The 25,268-nt window shown below is 51.1% G+C and overlaps 1 protein-coding gene across 1 annotated transcript; it reads right to left on the bottom strand.

Moving 5' to 3' along the window:
• Positions 1 to 21,265: 21,265 nt before the first annotated feature.
• Positions 21,266 to 22,632, bottom strand: CCDC182 (coiled-coil domain containing 182). The gene has a single exon (XM_006076247.3). The coding sequence runs from the start codon at positions 22,045 to 22,047 to the stop codon at positions 21,586 to 21,588; it is 462 nt and encodes a 153-aa protein (XP_006076309.1). The 5' UTR covers positions 22,048 to 22,632; the 3' UTR covers positions 21,266 to 21,585.
• Positions 22,633 to 25,268: the final 2,636 nt, after the last annotated feature.

Below are 25,268 nucleotides of genomic sequence, written 5' to 3'. Positions count from 1 at the left end.
AGCAGCGGGCCTGCGCTCCTAACCCCATGCTCTATCCTTCCTCTCATCCCCAGATACGAAGACAGAAGATCTGGAGTTCTTTCCTCTCGCCTCTGCCAGGAAACGCAAAGTGTTTCTGGAAGCGTTCAACAAAGGACATCCCCCATGGTGGAGGAAGGCTGTCCTGAGCCCTGGGGGGTCAGCTGCGGACTCGGATCTGGGGGGAGGGGGTCCTTGCACTGGTCCCACCAGGTTCCTCTGATGAAGTGCTGACACCCGGGGGGCCGTGGGTTCAGGTCTGGCTCCTGGCAGCTGGGTTGTGAGTCCCTGTGTTCTCATGGGGCATCTCCTCGTCCCTCAGCCCCTGGGTCTCAACCTAGACATTCAGAATGCAGTAGGGTTCGGCCCTTATAGCTCTCTGAAGCCGTTGGGACCCAAAGGACTGGAGCACGTGACCTGCCATCAGATCTCTCCTGAGCTGCCCAAGTGAACATGAAAGCAAGAGTTGCTCGGTGGTGTCCCACTCTGAGACCCCATGGACTGTAGCCTGCCAGGCTCCTCTGTCTGTGGAATTCTCTAGGTCAGAATACTGGAGTGGGCAGCCGTTCCCTTCTCCAGGGGATCTTCCCAAACCAGGGATCGAACCAAGCCCCCTAGATTGCCCACAGCAGGCTTAGAGCCACACAGGTACAAGCTGCTTTGGATTACCTGTGTGGCCAAAGTATCCAGCCAGTTTGGGAAGAGAGCAGAATTTCAGGTGAACACGCTCCAGGGTGAGGGGAAGCCCCAGGACCTTGTTTGCCTGTGGTCTAGGAGCGGGAAAACTGGCTCTAACACCTACCTCCCCTCTTGCTAGTTAGGGGGACCTTGGTAGGCCCCCTAGCCCTGTGAGCCTCACGTGTACATGAACAAGCCCTGCTTGAGGATGGTAGGGGAGACCAAGCTTTCGTCTGCCCTTGAGTGGCGTGGCGGTCCGGTGTGGGGGAGGGGACGCGTTCTGTGGCCCCTGGATCAGGTCTCTGTCTTTCAGGGAGCCTATGCCTCTGAGCTGTGACCTTCACAAGCACTCCTCGGTCATTTTTCACCCCCTTAGGTGGGACAGGAAGGCTAAAGGGGGCTGTGCGTCCCTGTGTGCTAAGTCGCTTCAGTCGTGTCTGACTCTTGTAGCCCACCAGGCTCCTCTGTCCATGGGATTCTCCAGGCAAGAATACTGGAGTGGGTTGCCATTTCTTCCTGCAGGGGATCTTCCTGACCCAGGGATCGAACCCCCATTTCCTGCGTCTCCTGCATTGGCAGGTGGGTTCTTTACTTCTAGTGCCATTTGGAAAGCCTTTAAAGGGGGCTAGAGTTGGGTTTCTCCTCACAGGTGGGTCAGGCTCTGATAAAACCCCCAGGTTAGGCTCTGGTTGACTCGTTTCTCTAGAGGGCAGGACTCGTTAAGAATAGAGTACTCCAAAGAGTCTCAAAATGGTTTTCCACCAACCCTCGGAGCCCCCACCTCGCCCGCCCCGCCCTGGTCCCTCACTGCAGGAAGCAAGGAAGGACCTTTCTCCACTGTTTATTGTAGGAACTTGGTAGAGTTCTGCAGGAACACTCACAGAAGAGTGGGTCCCTATGACCTCTCCCTCTGGAGTTCTTGTCTCTCCGACTTGTCCACATTGAGCCCCCAGCAATTCGCCGACTACGGTTCAATTTTCCTGACCCAGCACCAGCTCCAGCAGTGGTTTCTGCTGCTAAGTTGTGATTCTCTGTGTCCACCTGTCTCTTTCCAATTCAGGGGCAGCAGTTTGCCCAGGGACCTCAGTTCTGTGCTGACTCTAAGAAGAGTTGCTGATGTTCGGTTTGTTCAGCCAGTTGCTTGCTGTGGGAACAGAGGGACAGCTTCCAGCCTCCCCCATTCGCATGCTGTGTTGGCTCCGTTTCATGAAATGCCCTCTCTGTGCCCGGCATTGACTCGGGTTTCACGTTCTTCATCTTGGGGATCCCTCATGGTTCAGAAGGGGGGGTGTCACAGACCCCATTTTACAGACAAGGAAACAGAACAAGAGGTTGGGTCACGCGGCTGCTGGAAGTGAAAGTTTGCCAAAGCTCACGAGTCCCCACAATGACCATGTGCTGCCAACCCCTCCTTCTAACCACCCGCACCCCCACAACGCTCTGGTAGGTGGACACACAGAGCCGCCCCGGGGTCCCCAGGAGGCTGCGTAACAACTCCGTCTGCGCCTGGGGTGAGGGGTTAAGCCACCGCCCCTAATGAGAGGGAAGGCCGGGCAGCCTCCTTTCTGCAGGATCCAGTTACTAGAAAATATGCTCAAAAGGGCATCATGGTTTTATGAACCCAGCTCCTTCTGCTGTCCCGATTGAAGTGCAGGATGCCTGGGGCAGGCTACCCTCCCCCACAGACCCATTAGTCGTGGGCATCGATTAAGGGGAAAAAAAAGAGTCTTGACTGCATCTGTTTAGGCAGGAGTGGGCTGCCACCTGCCTTAGCATCCTCAGCATGGCCGGACCGAAGGACCTTCTGCCTCTTTGTCCCCAAAGTAAAGCAGAGCCACAGGGGATGCTGGGAGGGGCTGGCTGGTCCTGTGGTGGGAAAGCGAGTGTCCCGAACATCCCGAGCCTGGGGCCTGAGGGCAGCAGTGTGATCTGTCCTGTGCAGCCACCAGCCTCCAAGGAAGAGACCCGGCAGGAGATTCCGATTGGATCCAACTCTGCAGGGGCTGCAGACCAGGCTGCTCTGCCTTCAGGGTCAGGGGCAGCCTTGTCCACCCTCCCATCAATCCCACATGGCCATGGAGGCAACCCCAGGATACAGAGGGTGGTGTGGGAGACAACAGCCTTTAGGGGTTCACCTGTCCCCTCCATCCAAGACTCTCCCAGTGTGGGACTGAAGTGCGGCCACCCTGCTCCTCTGCCATGTGGCTCCCCTCCAGGGAGGGGCTCAGACCCTGAGCAAGGCAGCCAGATACCTGCCGTGGAGAGGAGGGGGTATACTGGTCCCAGTTCCTGGAGGAGTCCCAGCATCTCAGACCACTGGGTCCCACCCCCGCCTTTGACACAGGAGAAGGGACTTGCCCTGCACACTCGAGGACAGTGGCAGAGCCAAGACCTAATCCACCTCTTGACCCCCACATGAGGTGGCAGGATACAGTGGTAAGTACCAGCCATTGTCCAGGCCACCAGATGGTGAGACAAAGGACTCTGTCACCTGCCAGGGCAAGCAGCTGGGTCAACCTTGGCCTTCAGCAGAGACTGAGGCCTCTGACATCGGTCCTCTAGTCCCCCCTTGTATCCAGCTGGGTTTCAGGTTCTCATATTTCCACACCCAGGCCACTGCTGCTTCAGGGATGAGGGGTACTGCAGGGAAGTGGGGAGCAGGAGGATAGCTGGAGGGCAGCTGGATGGGAGAGAAGGCTAGTCCACACCCTGCTCACCTGGGTAGCACTCCGTGCTCAGCGCAAGCTGGAAGAATAGATGCACTGAGATGCCGTGTTGCCTTCCCGCACACCCTGAGGGATGCAGAGCTGGAAAGACTAAATAGAGCTGGGCCACTCCTTTACCTTGGGCAGAAGGCAGGAGGCCCCATGGTGCCCAGTGACCCCGACATCTGCAGCCCCCAGGCTGCCCCCAAGACTCTATCCTGGAGAACGTGCAAGCCCAGGAAGCAGAGGGGGAAACCACTTCGGGAAAAACACAAATGCCATCATCCATCCCAAGGTAGGGGGTTTCCCAGAAGGTGCTAGTGGTAAAGAACCTGCCTGCCAGTGCAGGAGACATAAGAGACGCGGGTTCAATCCCTAGGTTGGGAAGATCCACTGGAGGAGGGCATGGGAACCCACTCCAGTATTCTTGCCTGGTGAATCCCATGAACAGAGGAGCCTGGCGGGCTATAGTCCATAGGGTTCCAAAGAGCTGGACATGTTGAAGCGACTTAGTAGGCAGACAGGCAGACATTCCAAGGTGGGTGGCTTTCTTGCCTCTCCACAAGTTTAACTGAGTGCCTAGAAGTGTCTGATCCAGAGATTCCAAGTCCAAAGTATAACGCACAAACTTCTTCCAAAGGGCTTATCGTCTGATGAGAGCATCATAGTGTTTAAAAGGCCAAGACGCAAGTGAGCAGAGGTGTTATGGAAGCACTGGGGCTGGGAGCCAGGAAGGAGAGCTGGTCCAGGAGGGCTTCCTGCAAGGCTGAGCCTGAGAGGATGGAGGACCCATCAGACCCGGGGGCTGAGATCTACCCAGAGGCAGAGGGCAACAGCCAGCCTGTGCGAAAGACTGAGGGACTTCAGCGTTGTTCAGCTTAGCAGGCGAGGCCAGCAGGGGCAGCAGGGTGAGGCCAAGGCTGAGGAGTGGGTGAACTTCCAGGATGATGGGCAGCATGGTGAGCGAGACCCATGGTACCTGCTGGGTCCATCTTCTGTGGTCCTTTCCTGCCCCACGCCTCCAGCTGTCATGTACCTGCTCAAGGTCACCCTCAGGTCCAAGAGTCCAAGTCCATGCAACGCTACTCCCACACACTGCCCCTTGGCCAGTCCAACTGCAGAGTCCCCCCACATTTAAGGACACGGTGCTCCCAGGGACAAGATTGGTCTGTAACCAGGGTCTCCTCCATGGATCCCGTAGATCAGAGGAGGGATACACAGGCAGGACTGTCAAAAATGAGTCCAGAATAAATACGGAGAATGCCCACCTTGCTTGACCGCCTTAGGTCAATATGGAGCCTTAAGCCACACCGGGAGCTCTCAAGCCTAATTGCACATTATAACCTTCAGGGTTGCTCTCCCGAATACCAATGCCTGGGCGCTCCCAGCCCCTCCTTCTTGGGGAGGAGCCTGGGCCTCAGTATTTTAAAAGGTCCTCAGCCGTTCCAGCAGAAGCCGAGGCTAAGAGCCAGCGCTCCACACTCACTGAGTCAGTTCCATTTTTTCGTGCCTCCTGCGTCTCCTTCAACTCATAACTTGTGTCTTTCCCCGCTCTCTTCTCCTTCCCACCTGTTCCTTCTCTCCTTGTCCAAGTCTGACTCCTCTGCTAAGCTTTGGGTCTCCTCCTCTCCCATCACCTGGGGGGACCAGACACACACACACACACCAAAAATGATAATAATACTTCGAATGAGGGACTTCCCTGGTGGTTAAGGCTTCACCTTCCAATGCAGGGGGCACAGGTTAGGGAGTTAAGATCCCACATGCCTTAGGGCCTAAAAACCAAAACACAAAACAAAGCGATATCATAATAGATTCAATACTTTGAAAATGGTTCAGGTCAAAAAAAGTCTTTAAAAATTACTTAGAATGATAACAGCAGCTGAAATTCATGGAGTGATTAATAACTGCCAAGTGTGTGGGTCATCTCATTTAGATTTGGTCCTCAGAACAACCCTTGACTGTAGCTACCACTATTGTTCCTCTTTTCAGATGAGGAAACTAAGGTCCAGGGAGGTTAAGCAAAAGCCCAAGTCCCCAGCACCACTGAGCGGCAGGGCCAGGACCCACACCGAGGTCCCTCTGCCGTCAAAGCCTCAGCTGCCATGGAGGTCACCTCGCCATCATACCTAGCTCCGCCCATGGACTGGCACTTGCCTAGCAGGCTGACCTGTCTGTGCTCTCGGTCATTACATCCCAGCTCCCAAGCTAGCGTTCAGGTCATTCTGTGTCTGGGTCTCCACAAGGTCTGCCCAGGTAGATGCTAGTGGCTGGCACGCCCTAGGCCCCGGAGTTCTGAAAAGACTCCGTCTTAACCGGCTTACCTGTCAGTCTCCTGACTGCACAGTGACTCCCTTCAAGGCAGCTCCTTTGCAGAGAGGAGAAGAGGATCATCCAACTTCAAGTTTCACAAAATCCACCAGCTCTTAAGATGTGCCATTGTAACCAGATGGCTGTTTCATGCCCAAAGCATGCAGCTACTCACCTGCCTTCACTCCACCCCCAACTTTGCCTGCTGGGGCACCTGCCATGGAGAGCATCACAGAGATGCCTGTCGGGTTCTGCCCTGGTTAGAACGAGAAGGAAAGTGGTGGGTGGGTGTGGCGTGGGATAGAGCAGACGGTGTATGCGCTGAGCGTGGAGGGGAGGGAGAGGGTGGGTGTGGGGCATGGGGTGGGAGGGGTGTAAAGTGTGTGCTTGGGGCGTGATGTGTATTGGGGGTGTGATGGGTGTGTCTCATAGGTGGCACCTGGGTGGGGCTGTTTGTGTGCAGGGTGATGAAGTGTGGTGTATTGGGGTGTGATGGGTGTGTCTCGTAGGTGGTATCTGTGTGGGGCTGTTTGTGTGCAGGGTGATGAAGTGCGGTGTATTGGGGTGTGATGGGTGTGTCTCATAGGTGGCATCTGTGTGGGGCTGTTTGTGTGCAGGGTGATGAAGTGTGGTGTGTCGTCTGTGGTTTGCGGGTGATAGGATGCATATTTGACACATACTGTGCGGAGCGTCTGGATAGACTGCGCTTTGATCTGTGTATGACTGGCGGTTCGTGTGGGGTCCACAGTCTGTGTGTGTCCTGCCCTGTGAGAGGTGGACTGACGCGTGTGTGTGACCTAACGTGAGACTTAAGGGAAGGAGCGCGTGACACTGGGCGCCTGGTGAGGATGTGCAACATGATGATGAGGAGAGAGAAAGCACTGTCCGCTCCCGCTTCTCTGCTCAGCCTGGGTTCTGCGTGACCATCCACCGTGCTGCTGAGAGGCAGAGACTGGGACCGGAGAAGCCCCACCCTCCAAGTGACCCAGCAGCCATCGCAAGAGGGGAGGACAGGGCTCGGGCCTCCCCATCCAGGTCAAAGCAGGTTCACCCCCTTCTCTCAACTGCCAAGAGCCCTCAGACCCCAGCTACAGGATCCCAGCGAGGAGAGGACAGACGATCTCATGGACGGGCAGGGCCCCAGCAGCTGTAAGAGGCAGTGGGAGGGCACTCCTCATATTCTTTTTTTTTAAATTGTGCATTGACTTTTTTTTTAATTGGAGGCTAATTACAATATTGTAGTGGGTTTTGCCATACATTGACATCAATCAGCCATGGGTGTACATGTGTTCCCCATCCTGAACCGCCCTCCCACCTCCCTCCCATCCCATCCCTCAGGGTTATCCCAGTGCACCAGCTCTGAGCGCCCCGTCTCATGCATCAAACCTAGTCCTCATATTCTTAAGCCCCTTTCCAAACCGTGGTGGCCAGGAAGACGGCCGGAACATGAACTGGAGATGGAGTTCCCATTTCTCATCTCCAGTTCACAATAGGCTGGGCTCCACACTGGGTGTGACCCCTGGGAAAGTTTGGGTTCACGTGGCTCGATCTCAGAGCAGTGCCTGACCCACAGCACAGGCAGTGCCATTCCTGGACTTACTAAAGAAGACTTCCATCCATGGACCCCAAAAGCATCTCCCTGAATCCCATTTGTTCTCCTCTCTACTTCCTTCTTCCCCTGCAGCTCGGATGTGACGCTCCTCAACCCCCTGAGAAAGCTCTGGCTTCACCCCCAGTCCGTGACATCCTCCCCTCACCCCGCCTCCCCTTGCACTTGACTCTGCAGACCAACATGGCCAGTCTTCCTGAAGAAGGAACCCTTTTCCAGGGGGTGAGAGGAAACGGAGAGTTTCATCATTCCCTTGGTAAGAGAGGGATGTCAGGGAATAGCACCACATTAGTAAACTGGATCCTGACCCATGAAACTGTGTGGCCCGTGTGAGTTGCACATGCTTCTTGGGACCATTTCCACAGCTGGTCAGGCAGGCATCATCCAACAACTCACTGCTTCGCAAAATTAAAATCTCCTAAAAAGCCAAGGGGATGGCTGGGCGATGCTTTAGGAGAGAAGAGGAGCACTTGGACGTTATCTTTCTTGCTCTTCTGCCCACAAGGCAGTGCCCAGAGCCGCGCAGAGCAGGACAGCAGCCTTGCAGCAATGGATCGAGGGCTACAGAGAGGCCCCCTGAAACACACACTGGAGACCAGGCCAGCATTTCAATACCTTCCCGTGATACCGGGGTTGGGGTTTGGAGGAAGGCTGGGAGGGTTTGTGTGTGACGTTCCTTCATAGCCAAGGGCAGGGAAGGGTGACTCTCACCCCCGCCCAGGTGATGCTGTGGTTCCCACTCTCCTGATGTCCACCCCCAACCCTTCTGAGTCTCACTCTCTTCACTTCTAAAATACAGGTGATGGCAGAGTGGAGCAGAGACTTTGGAACCAGTTCCACTTTTCCTCACTAGATGTGAGATCTCAGGCAAGTCCTACCCCCTCTCTGTAGCAGTAAGCTCTGACTGTAAAACGTCAAATCTTGGTGGCTTAAGACAACAAGCCGTTATTGTTTCTCAGGAATCTACAAGTGGCCTGGGCGGTTTCACTGCTGTGAGCCGGGCTTGGCTGACCTTGGCTGGGGTTGCCGGTGCGTCTGCAGGTCACTGGCAGGTGGGCTGGGGGCCTCGAGCTGCAGTAACTTGGCTTGGCTCCACAGGGCCCCTCGTCCTCCAGGAGGCTAGTGCCGGCTTCGTCTCCTGGGGCTGAAATCCAGGAGAGCGGAGTGGAGATATGCGTGGGCTTCTCAAGCCTCTCCAGTAAGTCTGCTGCTGTTGCGTTAGCCAAAGTATCGTTTGGCGGAGCCCAGAGTCAGAATGCAAGAGGGCTGTTGAGTTAGCGCGCGTATGGAGTGGACACAGGGAGGAGAGCAGTTAGGACTGCCAGTGTTATACAATAACACTCCGTTTAAGCTCAGTTTCCTCTTTTATAAGTTGAAGTGAAATTTGCATGATATAGAATTCACCGTTTTAAGGAGAACGATTCAGTGGCACTTAGTACATCCACAGTGTTGGGCCACCATCACCTCTCTCCAGTCACAAAAGATCTTAATTACACGCCCTCAAACCCATGTTCATTAAGGAGTTGCTCCCCTTTCACCCATGCCTCTGGCCCCCGACAACCACCACACTGTTTTCTGTCTCTGTGGATTTCCCTGTTCCAGACATTTCATAGAATGGAATCTGTGACCTTCTGTGTCTGGCTTCTTTGATTTGTAATGTTTCCAAGGTTCATCCTTGGAAAGTATCAGCACTTTGTTAGTTTTTATGGCTGAATAATAGTCCATTGCGTGGCTAGCTCACAGTGTGTTTCTGCATTCATCTGTTGATGGGCATGTGAGATGTTTCCATCTTTTGGTTATTGTGGAAAGTGCTGCTGAGGCATTCATGTTGAAGTATTTAATTGTTCACCTGTTTTCAATTCCTTTTGGTATCTACCCAAAAAAGGAATAGAATTTCTGGATCATATGACAATTCTTTTTGAAGAACCCACTTTCCTTTATTTTAAAAATGCAGAAAATGAAATTACTTTGCAAGGATGCTGGGAGACTTAGAGAAAGGGCATGTAAAGTGTCTTGCAACAGAGTCCAACCTCAATAAATGGTTTATATAACTGCTCTTTTGTTCTTTAATTGAATAACCATTTACTGAGCCCAGGATCAGGAATTATGTGAGGTGCTGGATAGATATACAAAAACATGCGATATAAAATATCTATAAAACACATGTCTGTATTTTTATAGACATATAAATATATCCCCAGGGTCCCTTCCAGCTCAGACTCACAATGGTTCCATCCATGCTTCTTGCCTGGTGTGTCCTTCACAAACAGAGACAAAAGGCTCCCTCTCCCTCCCGCCCTTAACCAATTCCCCAGGAGGCTGCTGGCTTCATCGCTCCCCACCTGAATCAGTTCAGAACACCTATTTCAGATCTGTCGGCTCTTATAAATGTAGCCACACACCCGCAAAGTGAGATAAAATGGCAATGTGATTAGTGTGTGTGTGTGAGTGCGAATGCTTATGTGTCCCTGTCTCATCCCTTTTGTAAAGATTAATACATCAGAGCAAGCACTTACGAAAGGAAGAATAAAAAAAAACAACAGCCGGGTCCAATTCTCCAGACATTCAATAACCAAATGTCACCCACATGGTAAGCAATAAAATAAAAATATATGCTTAGCAGAGGCAATATAAATATGATGTATATTTTTGAAGTTGGATAACAGAACAGTGGCATAAAAATAATACCCAGTGGCAAATTCAGGGAAAGCAACCTTTTACACACGTGGCATTTCTTTGGGCTGCCATTCCTGAAACATCGCAGCATCTCAAGCAGTAAAGCAGAGGTGGGTTTAAATCTGACAGGAGCACCTGGTGGAATGAGGGTACAGAAATCCCTGCCCCAGTTCCGAAGCCAAGGCGGGGTCTCCTTCCTCCCCCACCGCCAAATCCTGAGACCCTTACCTCCTCCTGCCAGCTCCATCCCCTTGGCCCGTCACAACAGCCCCTTACTTTTCAAGCATTCGTCCCTGATATTATTCCTTTTGACCTTTACAATCTGCCTCTGAAGTGGAGAGGACAGGTGTCATTATTACTGTTTTATGAATGAGGAAACGGAGGCCGCAAACGTGGTGTTAAACCCTGAGCGGCAAAACCACCTCCCTGCCCCTCCATCCTGGGCAAAGAATATTTCTTTCCTGTCTTAGAAACCATAGTTTCCTGCCCACAGGTAGATACTGAAAAATCATTAAAAAGGTTTTCAGACACCTCTCTGTGGCCTACCACAAATCCAGATCCCCAGTTACTATTTGTTTAGGCCATGCCAACCAATTTTTGCACCAGCCAAACAAAATATTATTAGAAAGATAAACCTGAGGGTATCTATGTAAACATCGAGATATGTCAACAATAGATACTGCACATTTTTCTTAAACACCTTTTCCAAGTCTGAGGTTCTTATAGGAAAACAGGGGTCCAAACATTTGAGTAATTTGCCCAAGCCTTCAGGATGTAGACAAACAAGCCACCAGCTGTGCGTCCTTACGCAAAGTCACTTCACCTCTCTGAGTTTTCATTTCCTGGTGATGGAATGAGTAGAATGAGATTAATTAAGCTGTTTTCTAGCTCTTGTGTGCCCAGTCACTCAGTTGTACCCAACTCTTTGCCACCCCACGGACTGTAGCCCCCAGGGCTCTTCTGTCCATGGAGTTTTCCAGACAAGAATACTGGTTGCCATCTCCTTCTCCAGGTGGTCTTCCCACCCAGGGATCGAACCCATGTCTCTTGCATCTCCTGCACTGGCAGGCGGATTCTTTACCATTGTACCACCTGGGAAGCCCGTTTTTTAGCTCTGAAATTCTAGCATTTTATCTCTGAAACCAACTATTTAATGATGCTTGAAAGCCATCATGGGGAAAGCCCCATGTTGCTCACAGAAAGTCAATAAATGGATCCTGCATGAACTTCTAAAGCATTCATGTGGGGAAGGGAAGTCTGTTTGGGGCCCTTGTCCTGGATCAGTCACTAACTCAGTGCGTAACTTTGAACTTCCCTTCTGCTAAATGAGGAATGTGAACTAGAGGAAGATGGGAAATTCATTTCACATCAGGGGCACACTTACTAATAGATGGTGGCTGCCCGGAGTGCAGTGTTGAAAAGAGAAAGATGAGTCCGCATCTATCTCAAGAAGAAAGAGGCCTGGGGTTGATTAGTGATGTCTGTACCAGTGAGGGCGGAGGCGGCTGTCCAGGGACTTAGCAGCCCTGGAGTAGATGCCCTCACAGTAGAAGGTCTCTTTCAATTTGCTGCTAATCCTCTGTGAGTTGCACACAGAAAACTGGGGGATTCAGAGCCACTGATGCACAGGAAGCCGAACTTGGCTTGTTCAACTGTTTTTATATTAACCATAGCTTGAGTTTGAATAATTTGTCCCCTGATACCACTGTATTTCAGAAATTGCTACCTAAGGCAAATTCACCACTTTTAAACTCATTTCCTGAGTCGGTCTTTTTAAACCCCACATTAAATATTGATCTGCCCTGGAGAGATCTCATTTATTTAGTAGAGACAGGTTTGACTCCACCAGAACTGTCAAACCCAGAAATGGGACCGTGCCCCCTCCTGGAGCAGTAACCATACAGGATGGTGATAGACAAGCCAAGGACACTGGAACCAACTTCTTTCCTTTCTCTGAGCCTCAGGGACGTGGGCTTTCCTCCCTGTCACCCCAGGTCATCAGAGCACCTTCGAGAACCTCTTCTACGAGGATGGATGTCCAAGGGTCAAGGCGTCCCCTCTGTTCCAGCAGAACTCCCCACCCAGTGGGCTCTCGAGAGTAAACTACAGAAAATCTCCTGCTTACTCCCAGGAGGCTCTGTTTCTGGGGCTATTGCTACCAAACTCTGACCTGCAGACTCTGCAACCTCTCCCCCACCCCGAGTCCTGGTTCTTTCCAGGAAGGTGGCATTTCCATTTGGACCCTGGTTTTAAACCGTTCAGTTTGGGGCGGGGGTGCTGTGCTGGGTCTTCCCGCCTGTGTGGGCTTTTCTCTAGTCACACCGAGCAGGGGCCACCCTCTAGCTGTGTGGTGGTGGGCTTCTCGAGGGTGCACCAGCTCCAGTAGTTGTGGCCCGTGGGCTCAATAATTGTGCTCCCTGAGCTCTAGAGCCCAGGCTCAATAGTTGGGGCACATGGGCTTAGTTGCTCTGAGGCACATGGGCTCTTCCCAGATCAAGGATGGACCAGGGGTCCCCTGCCTTGACAAGCAGATTCTTTACCACTGAGCCACCAGAGAAGCCCTGGATCTTGGTTTTAAACCTCAGCCCCAATGAGCTTTGGCTTGACTGCTTTTCTGAATGACAACATGCTGGCTGTCTCCTAAAAGCACCCCTACTTGTGCTTATCAGTGTGACCATGATGAGAACAGAGAGAGACTCAGCCAGCTGCAGCCAGAGGACTGAAACCCCGTACTCCTCTGATGCTGAGGTAGACCAGCAAGCCCGGGTCCTGATCTGACTTTGCCTTTGCAGCTGGCTTCCACTGCTGTCCACACTCAGAATCCCATCTCCTTGCACTCTTGGTTGATACAGTGTAGTTTCTCGCCATGGTTTACGCTTCCAAGCCCAAATGCCAAGACCTTTTGTGCTTCCGGCAACATCTGTTTGGGGCCCCACAAACAAGACTCCCTGAGGCAGGGAGCACAGCCTGAATGTGGGGTAGAGAGCCAAATTGTAAATGCAGTCTCAGTCAGTTATCATGCCATATTTGCATTTCCTCTGTTAACTCACCCAATGTTCCCACTAGGTAGGCAGCACGGATATCGCATTGGGCAATGTGGGGAAACTGAGGCTTTGAGGCTGTAGTGGCCGCCCACATATAGCTGGTTAAAATTAAATAAAATTTAAAATCCAGTTCATAAATCTTGGGCTTCCCTGATAACCCAGACGGTAAAGAATCTGCCTGCAAGAGACAGGGTTAGATCCCTGGGTCGGAAAGATCCCCTGGAGAAGGAAATGGCAACCCACTCCAGTATTCTTGCCAGGAGAATCCCATGGACAGAGGCTGGAAGGCTGCAGTCCATGGGGTCACGAAGAGTCGGATATGACTGAGAAACTAGCTCATTTTTTCCCCTAAATCTTACTGGCCACACGTGGCTAATGAAAATGGTGCTCACAGCTCAGATTATAAAACATTCCCATTATCACAGGAAGTTCAACTGGGCAGCACTTCGAGATGCCTCAGAGGAACATCCCTATGCCATACAGAACTGAGGGCTAGTTTGTCTGCAGAGCCTGCATGCCTATCCCTTACCCTCTCCTGCTGTTGCAAGGAACTCAAAAGGAAAGAGGTGAGATGAGCAAGAAGTCAACCAAGAAATCTCACCAGAGTAAAGCTTTTTGAGGCCAGGCCAGAGACAAGACATGTGAAGAGCTTAAGACCTCTTTACCACCTCCTGTCATGCAACAGGTCACACGGCAAGTCACGTGACAGCCTTTAACAGCCCCTTGGGCAGCTGACCCTGATGCTGCTCTTTACCCCATCAGAGATACCTTCCAGGTCAAGGGGAGGTGCGGGGCTTGGTCTCGCTCTAGCAGCTCCATCTCCTCTGCGACTGGAGAAGGGAGTTAAGCACACAGTTGGGCACGAAAGAGCATCTTACATTTGCCACCACGCTCCTGAGGCTTCTTAGATGGTGGAGGTCACCACATTGATTTGCAACATTTTTGTGCCTTACTTGCTGTTTTAATTATCATCTGTGATACCCATGTTATGTGCCTGTCTCTGAATCGGGCACCTTTTACATGTATAGCCCAAATAAACTTGGGAGCCCATGTGGCTCTAGAATGTCCACACTAAAACAATTTACAATAATTGCAGTCTTGATTTGTATCTCTCAATATTAAAGGGGATTTGAATGATAAATTGTAGTATTACTTCTTTTTTACCCCCACTGTGTATTTGAACTTACACTTTATATATTTTAAAGATCTTTTTATATGGAGTATTTTGAAGTCTTTATTGAATTTGTTACAATTTTGCTTCTGTTTTCTGGTTTTTTTTTTGTTTGGTTTGGTTTTCTGGCCATGAGGCATGTGGGATCCTAGTTCCTTAACTGGGGATCAAACTCCCTGCATTGGAAGACAAAGTCTTAACCACTGGACCACCAGAGAAGTTCCTACACATTATTTTTTAAACAACTTTATTGACATATAATTCACATCCCATGCAATTCACCTATTTAAAGGGCACTATAGTTTTAGAGTGCTTTAGTCACTTCAACAAGAAACTTCATACCCATTCCACTGATCTGCTTGCTGTTGCTATAGATTTGTCTCTTTTGGATATTCATATAAATGGTATCGTGTGGTCTTTTGTGACTGGCTTCTTTCACTAAGCATAATATTGCATCATGATTTGTATTTCATTCCTTTTTTTTCATTACCAAACAACATTGTGTTACATAGATAGACCACATTTTATTTATTCTTTCATCAGTTGATAGAGCTTTGAGTTCCACTTTGGAGCTTCCCTGGTGGCTCAGACGGTAAAGCGTCTGCCTGCAATTTGGGAGACCCAGGTTCGATTCCTGGGTCGGGAACATCCCCTGGAGAAGGAAATGGCAATCCACTCTAGCACTCTTGCCTGGAAAATCCCATGGATGGAGGAGCCTGATAGGCTACAGTCCATGGGGTCGCAAAGAATCAGACACGACTGAGCGACTTCATTTCACTTTGGAGCCATTATGAGGCCACTCTGGGGCTTCCCTCATAGCTCAGTGGGTAAAGAATCCTCCTGCAATGCAGGAGACCCCAGTTCAATTCCTGGGTCAGGAAGATCCCCCAGAGAAGGGATGGGCTACCCACTTCAGTATTCTTGGGCTTCCCTGGTGGTTCAGCTGGTAAAGAATCCAGGCTGTTTTGAAAGTTCTCAGCCACTTTACCATGTCTGGGCATGGCAAGGGTGGGAATGGCCTTGGAAAAGGTGGCACTAAGCGTCACCGCAAGGTTCTTCGCGATAATCCGGGCATCACCAAGCTCACCATCTGTCATCTGGCCCAGTGTGGAGGAGTTAAGCGCATTTCTGGCCTCATCTATGAGGATACCCACAGATTGTTGAAGGTGTTTCTAGAGAACGTGATTCAGGATGCAGTCACCTACACCGAGCGAAATTTTTTTTTTTTAAAGAATCCACCTGCAGTGCGGGAGACCTGCATTTGATCCCTGGGTTGGGAAGATCCCCTGGAGAAGGGAAAGGCTACTGACTCCAGTATTCTGGCCTGGAGAATTCCAGGGACTGTATAGTCCGTGGGGTCACAGAGTCAGACAAGGCTGAGCAACTTTCACTTGGGGCCATTATGAAGGGTTCTGTGAATGTTTATGTACAAGTTTTGTGTGGACATATGTTTTCATTTCTCTTGGATCTATCCCTAGGAGTGGAATGTCTGGGTCAATGCTAACTCAACATGGAAATTCTACTAAACTGTTTTTTCCAGGAAAAAAACAAGGAAAAGTCAAAACCTGGTGAATGTCAGAAAGGTTTCCACAGCTTGCAGCTCCCCACACTCCCATGGAAGTACCAAGTGGACTGGATCAGATCAGGAGGCAATGTGCAATGTGTAGCGTGAAGCCAATTCCCAAACGCAAACTCTTGCTTCCCACCCACACTGCCTGACTCTTCCCAGCCACGTTGTCCCTCGGACCTCTCTTCTGGGGTCAGTTAAACAAAAAAGACAAGACTGAAGTTGGCAGCTGAGGTTGGTAACCTCTCCGAGCCAAACGCTCTGTGTTTGGCTTTCCCACATCTCTGCCGTCTTGCTGCTCACCCAAGCGTCCCAGCTTGCAGCAGACATGGGATTCAGGGTCCCAGGGAGAACTCTCCGCCTGCCACGGGTTCTTCCTAAGATGCAGCCACGAGTCTGAGATCTCAGCAGCCCTCTGACGGCTGGGAGTGCTTGAGAAGAGCAAGCGGAGCGTTGCAGCTTGTAGAGAACCTTTGAGAACTACAGCTACCGGCAGGGAGAAAGCCATCTGTTATTTTGTCTTCTATTTGTTTTAGAATTTCCAAGAAAGTGAGCAGTTGGGCTGCTCGACTTTATTGTTTACGGTCGGGAGGAGAAGAGTCGGAGTGAGGAGCTCCATTTTCCAAAGCTGCAAAGAGCTGTCTCTTCTTGGTGATGCTCACAGACTGCAGGCTCTTGATTCTACCATGAAGTCCTCTGTCCTCCAGGACTAGGGTCTCAGCTGGGAGGTGCGCCCTTATCGAGTATCCCAATTGTCTACACAAGGATCACAAAAGCTGTTCCGAAAAGGCCTTGCTCTCAAATCTCCTTGCCAGCTTGAGGGGGTAGGCAGGGACCTGAGAGCCAGGAGGAGAAATGAAATCAAGGATAAGCCCCTCCTGCTGCCTCTGGTTAAAAATGGGAGCAAAGATGCACTCACCTGGCAGAGATGATCAGGGCTCGTTCCTGCCCTGGCCTGCTGTGACTCACCCCACCCACAGCCTCACCCGGATCACCCCAAGGTAGCTTATGTCTAATACCAGATGACAACCCATCCCAGTTAGCCCAGAAACTGAGAGGGCTCCTGGTATATGGGACTTTCAGTTCTCTAATGGAGACAGTTCCAGTTAAACCAGGACTAGTCAGTCACCCTAGGTGTCCCAGTGGTCTCACTCAACCTGGCATATCTGCACTTGAGCTCTTCCAGACAGGAAACCCACCAACTTCTTGTCTCTTCCTCTAGCACCTCCTCCCGCTCATTACTCCAGGATGACTCACCTCCTTAGAACCAGAAGACTATGGGGCCACCCCCACAGGACCTTCCAGTCCTTCACTCCAGTCTCTTGACCTTTGGCGGAGGGTGGTAGTCAGGAGAGGGAATGCTACATCTTGCTGCGTCCTCCTAGGCAAGTCACTTCACCTCTCCACGCCTCTGTTTCTTCATCTGTCACAGGGATAAGAGCGCCTAGCTCACAAGGTTACTGTGAGGATAATACGGATGAAGTGTCAAGTGCATCTGACACAGCAGCATAGGTTCCCAAGACTGTCCTGAGGTTCGGTGAGTCACTAGAACTGCTCACAGGCTAAGAAAAGCTGCTTTGCACACAACTGTGGTTTATTACGGGCTTCCCTGCTGGCTCAGCGGTAAAGAATCTTCCTGCAGTGCAGGAGACCCGGGCTGGGAAGATCCCCTGGAGGAGGGCATGGCAATCCACTCCAGTACCCTTGCCAGGAGAATCCCATGGACAGAGGAGCCTGGCGGGCTACAGTCCATGGTGTCGCAGAGTCGGACACGACTGAAGCGACTCAGCAGCAGCAGTAGCAGCAGCATGGTTTATTAGACCTAAAGGATGCAGATTAGGATCAGCAAAGGTCAAAGGAGCACAGGGGAGAGTCCAGAAGAGATCAGGCACAAGCTTCCAGTTGTCCTCTTCCAGTGGAGTTGTACAGACAGTGGTTAACTTCCCCAGCAGTGATGTGTGATGACAGGTATGAAGTATTGTCAACCAGGGAACTCACCTGAGTCTCGTGGTCCAGGGTTTTTCTGGGTGTATATCTCTAGGCATGGAGAACTCCTCCATGGCTGACCTTAGTTACTTAGTTTCTAGCCTCTTCAGAGGTCAGACTGATACAGCTTGGCCCAGGGTCCCCAACATAAATCATATTGTTAGCATAAATGATCTGGTGTGACCTAAGGGCCCAGATAAACAAAGACACTTTTATCAGGCAGAGTATTACAAGGGCTTAGAGGTTATCTCCCAGGAGCCAATCAGGGGGCCAGATCGCGCTTTGAAACATGCAAGGTTTGAACATCTCATACCTGCTGGGTCAGCTCTTTACTGAATGGACACATAGGAAGCACTCAATGTTATTATATTTTTAATATAGATTTATTTCTTTCTGGTCTTGGTTGCAGCACAGGGGATCTTCAGTCCTCATTATAGCATGTGGGATCCAATTCCCTGACCAGGGATGGAACCCAGTCCCCCTGCACTGGGAGTGTAGAGTCTTAGCCATGGGACCACCAGAGAAGTCCCCACCCAGTGTTATCACCTGCTGTGGATATCCACTAGTGCCAGCCTATGGAACTCTATGGCTTCACGCTAACCCTTTGGCTGTTAGGAGGGGCACTCGTATTTCCCACTCCTCTTGCTACGGAGGGAGCTCCCCGCCAGCAGTGTTCTTGGCTCTCTTCCCTCCACCCACACCTCTCCCAGGACCATGAAGTAACGTTCCGAGTTGGAGGATTTGGGAGAAAGGTCAGCTCCTGCACAGCTCTCCCCTTCCTCTCTTGAGTCATTCCTCCATAGAGAAGCCACACTGTCTGGTTTATGGAAGTAGGAAGATGTCCATGGCTGCATACACCTGTGCCTGGAGACCGCGTCAGGTTCAGGGCTAAGGTCTCAGCCAGTTCACCTGGCTCACAGGGTCTAAACCACCTTCTTTTTTTAAAAAAATTGATTATTTTAATTGGAGGCTAATTACTTTACAGTATTGTAGTGGTTTTTGCCATACCTTGACATGAATCAGCCATGGGTGTACATGTGTCCCCCATCCTGAGCCCCTCTCCCACCCATCCCTCAGGGTCGTCCCAGTGCACCGGCCCTGAGCACCCTGTCTCATGCATCGAACCTGGACTGGTGATCTATTTCACATAAGTAAACCGCCTTCTTGAACAGCTTTATGAGCAATAAAGGTGATCTCCATTTGCCTGGCTCCTGGGTCTACCCGTCAACTGGTTCCTAATGGAGGCAGAGACAGAGAGGTGACATTTCACAGCCCCTCAAGCCCCAGATACAGTCAGGCCTTCCTGTGTTTGGAAGGGCGTGACCAGGTGTCCCCGCCAACCTCGTCAGCCAAGGTCCCCAGGTCCTTTGGTCATGCCCACTCCTCAGGATCTCACGAGGGGGCACTCCAGGCTGTCTAAGACCCTCTGGAAAGATGGGCCAGAACTAAGCACAGACCCTCCCAGGTGTGGTCAGGCGGGCACCAGTCATGGGCAGCACCTTGCCATGTCTTAGGATTCCCGTGATCACCGTCATTTCTGAGCAGGCTGATTACAAGCTGAACGTGCAAAAGCCTCAGACCCTTTTCCACAGGAGTTACATTAGATCCACTTTCCTTTGCACAGGGCAGCTGATTGTTTAACTCTCTTCTTATGGTTTTCCAGTCAAGTTATCCTTCTCAAATACATTTGTAAACACACACACGCACACACCTGCATCCCCTACAAGGCTGAAGGGCACAGGAACCCCCCCAAACTCCACTGCCAAAGCCTTTCAATCTTTCTCGCCTCACCAATTTCAGTACACTCATATTTTATCCATTCAAGAAGCATTTAGCCTCCAAAAATAATACAAAGGGGTGAAAAGCACAGCCTCTGGCATTAGACATTCCTCGGTTCAAATTTTAACTCTACCAATTATCAGCTGTGTGACCTTGGGCAAGTTACTGAGCCTCTCTGAGCTTCGGTATTCTCAAAATCCTAAGGTGAAGGATATACTAGTACCCGCCTTCAGAGGGACAAGCCTGGCGCCCTGACTATATCATATTCTTGGTAACTATAAATTAGCAGTACAGGCAGTAATCTTACTGGTTTTAACACTATTGTTACCACTTCAGGGACACCTCCCAAAGTAGAAACTAAAGTTAGTACAGGGTTGAAGCCCTTCAGGGTACACAGTGGATAGATGATGTCACCATGAAGAATGGATCAGGCCTGGGGTCCTTTCCTGAAGACCAGCCTGGGTGTTGCAGATCTTCAAACCTTGTTTGCAGAGATTCTATGGAAGAAAGGAGGGAGGTGGGAGCTGAGCTGGGCTGTCAGCGGACACGGCCCAGGCTGCAGGTTTCGAGCTGGGAGGACAGGCCCACTCTGCTCAAGGGCTGACCTGGCCGTCAGGCACTCCCTCTGCTCTTTAGGGGAGAATCCCTCCACATGGCCGAGTTTTGGAGGACCAGAGAGAGAACAGGACTGGATGAAACAGAAAGCCTTATTGAAAATAAAAGTCACAGTGACAGCAAAGGAGCACCCAATGGACCGACGTGACAATCTCAGCCCTCCAGAAGAACAGGTCCATGACAGCCTGATCCGTTTCCCGGGGGGGCAGCAGGACAGCAGATGAGCTCAGGTGACCTTGAGCTTTCAAGGCCGGAGCCTTTGGGGGAAGGACTTACCTTCCTGGGGTCAGCTTCCCACCCTGCGCAATTAGGGCAACCGCACTTGCTTCTAACGGGACCTACATACTTCCCTGTAGCTCAGATGGGAAAGAATCTGCCTACAATGCGAGAGACCCAGATTCAGCCCCTGGGTCAGGAAGACCCTCTGGAGAAGGGAATAGCAATTCCGTGGTGGCTCAGACGGTAAAGTGTCTGCCCGCAATGCGGGAGACCTAGGTTTGATCCCTGGGTCGGGACGATCCCGTGGAGAAGGAAATGGCAACCCACTCCAGTACTCTTGCCTGGAAAATTCCATGAACTGAGGAGCCTGATGGGCTACCGTCCATGGGGTCGCAGTGCGTCGGACACGACTGAGCGACTAGCACTATCACGGCTATCAGAGTCAGTGGGATGCTGTGTATCAGGGCATATCACCCGATGAACAGCGGGGCTTCATAGCAACTCCAGCTCCATGGGTCAGACGTGAAAATCAGCTTCAGGGCTTTATGGCCCCACCTTCTAGTGTTGCCTCATCCAAGTGCTAAGCTCATCTGACTCCAGCTTACTGGAGCCTGATTCCCTGTGTGGATCCCGCAGGCCCAGCTGCAGACCAAAGGGAGAGGGCGAGGAAGCAGAGGTGGGCAAAGGCAGCAAAGGGATACAGGACGGCCGACCCTGAAAGCAGGCTGGAAAGCTGGCCAGGCGAGGATAAGGACCACAGGGGTAACCTGAGGCCACTTACTGCTCGGGTGGACGATCGACCCCTCTCGGCAGACCATGCATGAAGTAACAAGCCATGGAGCCTGCAGTCATTAAAAGAAGTTACATCTGTTCGACACAATCAGTTTAAGAAGGTTAAAAAAAACATGTTACACATTTGAGCAATAGTACCATTACAAAGAGGGAAGCCGTTAAAGGGGGGGAAATTACAGGTGTCTTCCAACGACTTAGGGTTGGGGCGCCTCTTTCTTGGGTGCTGCTGAATAGACAGAGCTTCACCGAAAGAACATAACGGGTCTTTTCGCCTCTCAGCAAGGTGTTATTTAGGCAGAAGGAAAGCCGCAGAGAGGGGGTGGGGGAGGGGAGCAAGCGGACCAGGACTCTGGATGTGTCCTTCTAGCTAAACGCGTCTTCCACTGGGCTGCCCGGCGGCTGGTCGCGGAGGAGCCTCATTTGGCCTGGGTCTTCCCAGGGATGCTCGGGGGGTCGCGGCCCCGGCCCAGCAGCAGGAACTCCAGCCGCTTGCAGTGCTCCCGGAGCTGCTTCTCCCGGGGCAGCAGGAAGGTGAGGACCTTGTTCCGCACGACGCCCCGATCCTCCTCCTCCCGCAGCCGCTGCTTCACGCGGGCCGCCTGCTCCTCCTGCTGCACCAGGGCCCCGTTCATCTCGCAGAAGGCGTCTTCCAGGTAGCGGATGGCCCTGAGCGCCTCCTTCTTGAAGTCCTCCAGCTCTCGCTGCATCCCGGCCACCTTCTGCTGCAGGATCTCTAGGTCGGCCGGCGGCAGGAGGCTGGAGGACCACGACGGGGGCAGCGAGAAGTCCCCAGACTGGAGGCCGCTCTCCACCATCTTCTTCCCTTGTAAAGTGTTCACCTTCATAAGAATGGAACCGGATTGATAGAGGGGCTCCATAGTTCCGCCTCCGTCTGGACAAAGAGAGGGAGTTAGGGTCTAGCCAATTCAGTGAAAATTTTTTTTTCCTTTTTTTTTTTTTTTGGCAGGAGGCACAATCCTTCAGAATGGAGAAACCCCACCTATTGTGACATCAGGGCCCCTCTAGCCAATCAGGGGGGATGCCGCAATCCACTCATTTGCATATTGTAGCTTCCTGGCTTGGTTATCCTGGGCTTTGCTCATCTACCAAAGAAGTATTTAGTTGTGCCCCCGGAAATACGGATTCTCATCAACTCATTGCCCTTCTGGAACCAGAGCTCCATCTCTCCTTGTCTTGTCCTGGGACACATGGAGGCCCGGGGCAGTAAAGTAAGCTGACCTGAGCAAGGCCAGGAGGGGTAGTCTCCTACACAGCAAGGGACCTGGGTGGTCTCATACGGGTCTCTGGGCTTCACTAGTAAAGCAAGGACATTGTAAGAGATGATACTTAATCTCACTTCTAGCCCTAAAATGCTAAAAAAAAAAAAAAAGTAATTTTTTAATTGAAGTACAATTATTTTATGTTAGTTTCAGGTGTGCAGCAAAGTGATTCAGCTATACATATTTTTTTCAGATTCTTTTCCATTATAATAGGTTATTATGAGATCTTGAATATGGTTCCTTGTGCTGTACAGTAGGTCCTTATTGTTTTCCTATTTTATATATTATAGTGTATATGTGTTAATCCCAAGCTCTTAATTTATCTCCTCTCTCCCCACCATCGCCTGTGCCAACCATAAGTTTGTTTTCTATGTCTGTGATTCTATTACTGTTCTGTAAATAAGGTCATTTGTATCCTTTTTTAGATTCCACATGTGTGTGTTAGTTGCTCAGTGGTGCCCTACTCTTTGTGACCTCATGGGCTGTAGACCACCAGGCTCCTCTGTCCATAGAATCCTCTAGGCAAGAATACTGGAGTGGGTTGCCATTCCCTTCTCCAGGGGATCTTCCCAACCCAGGGATCGAATCTGAGTCTCCTGCATTGCAGGTAGATTCTTTACCATCTGCTGCTGCGGCTGCTAAGTCGCTTCATTCGTGTCCGACTCTGTGCGACCCCATAGACGGCAGCCCACCAGGCTCCCCCGTCCCTGGGATTCTCCAGGCAAGAACACTGGAGTGGGTTGCCATTTCCTTCTCCAATGCATGAAAGTGAAAAGTGAAAGTCAAGTCACTCAGTCGTGTCTGACTCTTAGCGACCTCATGGACTGCAGCCTACCAGGCTCCTCTGTCCATGGGATTTTCCAGGCAAGAGTACTGGAGTGGGGTGCCATTGCCTTCTCCGACTGAGGGAAGTCCTTAAATTCCATATAGAAGTGATGTCATATGATGCCTGTCCTCTGATTTACTTCACTTAATATGATAATCTCTAGAAAAATAATTTCTGATTCCAAATCCATACTCCTATAATTATGCTGGAATTCTCGATAATCTTAGAGGTATACTCAGGTTTTGATGGGTGGTCCTCAGCAGAGCTGATTCAGGATAAAATTGGTCACTCATTCATTCATTCAGCAAGTCCCTCTTGTGCGCTCACTGTGCAACTGGGCCAGGGAATGCGTGGGAGCCAGGGTGCGTGGTCCCTCTCTCCCTGCCCTGCCAGATCCTGCCTGAATGCAGACAGAGATGAGGAAAAACACATAGACGGGTGAACCTCCCACTTCTGACCTGTCGACTGTAAGAAAGGAAACTGGTTTGATCAAGAAGAGCCCTCTGTCTTGCAGACCTCAGTCTCTTGCCCAGACTTCTCATCTGGCCTCTCCTTCTTTCCAACAGCCTGCTTCAAAGTCAACCCACCCAAAGCTGGACTAAGATCGTTTCACCCAAAATGGTTCCTGTTCCAGTGCTGCCATCAGGTCGATGAGACTGGCCCAGGGCAGCCCCCTCATCAGTGCCTGCTTGAGAAACCCGCACCCCTCCACGTCCAGGGGACTCTGAGCCCTATTGGCGCTACCATCTCTGCATGCTCCAGCATCGTACCCCTGGGTTGGGGGTCTCAGCTCCGCCACCCACAGTAAGCTGCACATCTTTGTATGTTGACTCATCTCCCTGGGCCTCAGTTTCCTCCTCTATAAAGTGGGGATACTAATTCAGTGGTGTGCAGGTGAGCGGGCGGGGGGGGGTGCCCTCTGGGAGGAAAAAAACAAAACAAAAACCTCTCTAATTTATAGCTGTTGCTGATTTCTAATTTATAGCTGTTGCTGAGAAGACCGGTTCAAGTTACCAGCATGATGTCTCTTGAAAGAGATGTGTGCAGGGATCCTTCATGAGTGTGTGTGAGTGAGACAACTCCTATATCACAGGACCTGTGAGGAGGGCAAGGGCCTTCTCCAGGAGGAAGATGGATCCATAGAGAGATGGCAGTAGGTATCGGAGTCGGCATTTTGTAGGGAGGTTCATGGCTAAACTAAGGAATTTTGAGTCTCAAGATCGGACAGCACCAAAAAAAAAAAAAAAAAAAAAGATCGGGTAGCACCAGTTATTGATACACAACGTATAGAAGAAAGAGCCCTGCTCTAGGAGCCAGGCGATCTGGAGTCTGGAATTGCTGTGTGACCATAGGTCAGGCAGCCTTCCTCTCTGAACTTGTTCCCTCTGATGTAATGTGAAGTCTCTGCTGCGCTAAGATCCACACGGTCCTTCTTTCAACTTTCCCAGCCTGTTACAGACTCCCCGCTCATTCTGTGACCTTGTCCCTCCAGGCCCTCAGGACTTCTCAACCTGTGTGCCCTGCCTGGTGCAGTTGCACATAATGGCACTCAGAAACAGGATGAAACAGGATTTCTGCTCAGAGAGGTCCAGCAAATCCTGCAGCTCCCCTCGTTTTCCCTCTGACATGATGACACCTACTGGCCTGAGTGGAAACAGCACCTCTCTTATTTGCTACCTAAGACCCAGAGGCATTACTGAAAAGCAGAGACATTAGTTTGTCTACAAAGGTCTGTATAGTCAAAGCTATGGCTTTCCAATAGTCATGTATGTATGTGAAAGCTGGACAATAAAAAAGGCTGAGCACCAAAGAACTGATGCCTTCAAACTGTGGTGCTGGTGGTGGTTGTTCAGTCGCTCTCTGACTTTGCGACCCCATGGGCTGCAGCACGCCAGGCCTCCCTGTCCTTCACAAACTCCCAGAGTTTACCCAGACTCATGTCCAGTGAGTCGGTGATGCCATCCAACCATCTCACCCTCTGTCACCCTCTTCT

This window comes from Bubalus bubalis, chromosome 3, assembly GCF_019923935.1.
Source record: "Bubalus bubalis isolate 160015118507 breed Murrah chromosome 3, NDDB_SH_1, whole genome shotgun sequence".
Taxonomy (NCBI): Eukaryota; Metazoa; Chordata; class Mammalia; order Artiodactyla; family Bovidae; genus Bubalus; species Bubalus bubalis.
This window is presented reverse-complemented; position numbering and strand designations above follow the sequence as displayed.

What these genes read in the sequence shown, in the direction of transcription:
- CCDC182 (XM_006076247.3), bottom strand. Translation starts at nt 22,047, where the DNA reads ATGGAGCCCCTCTATCAATCCGGTTCCATTCTTATGAAGGTGAACACT.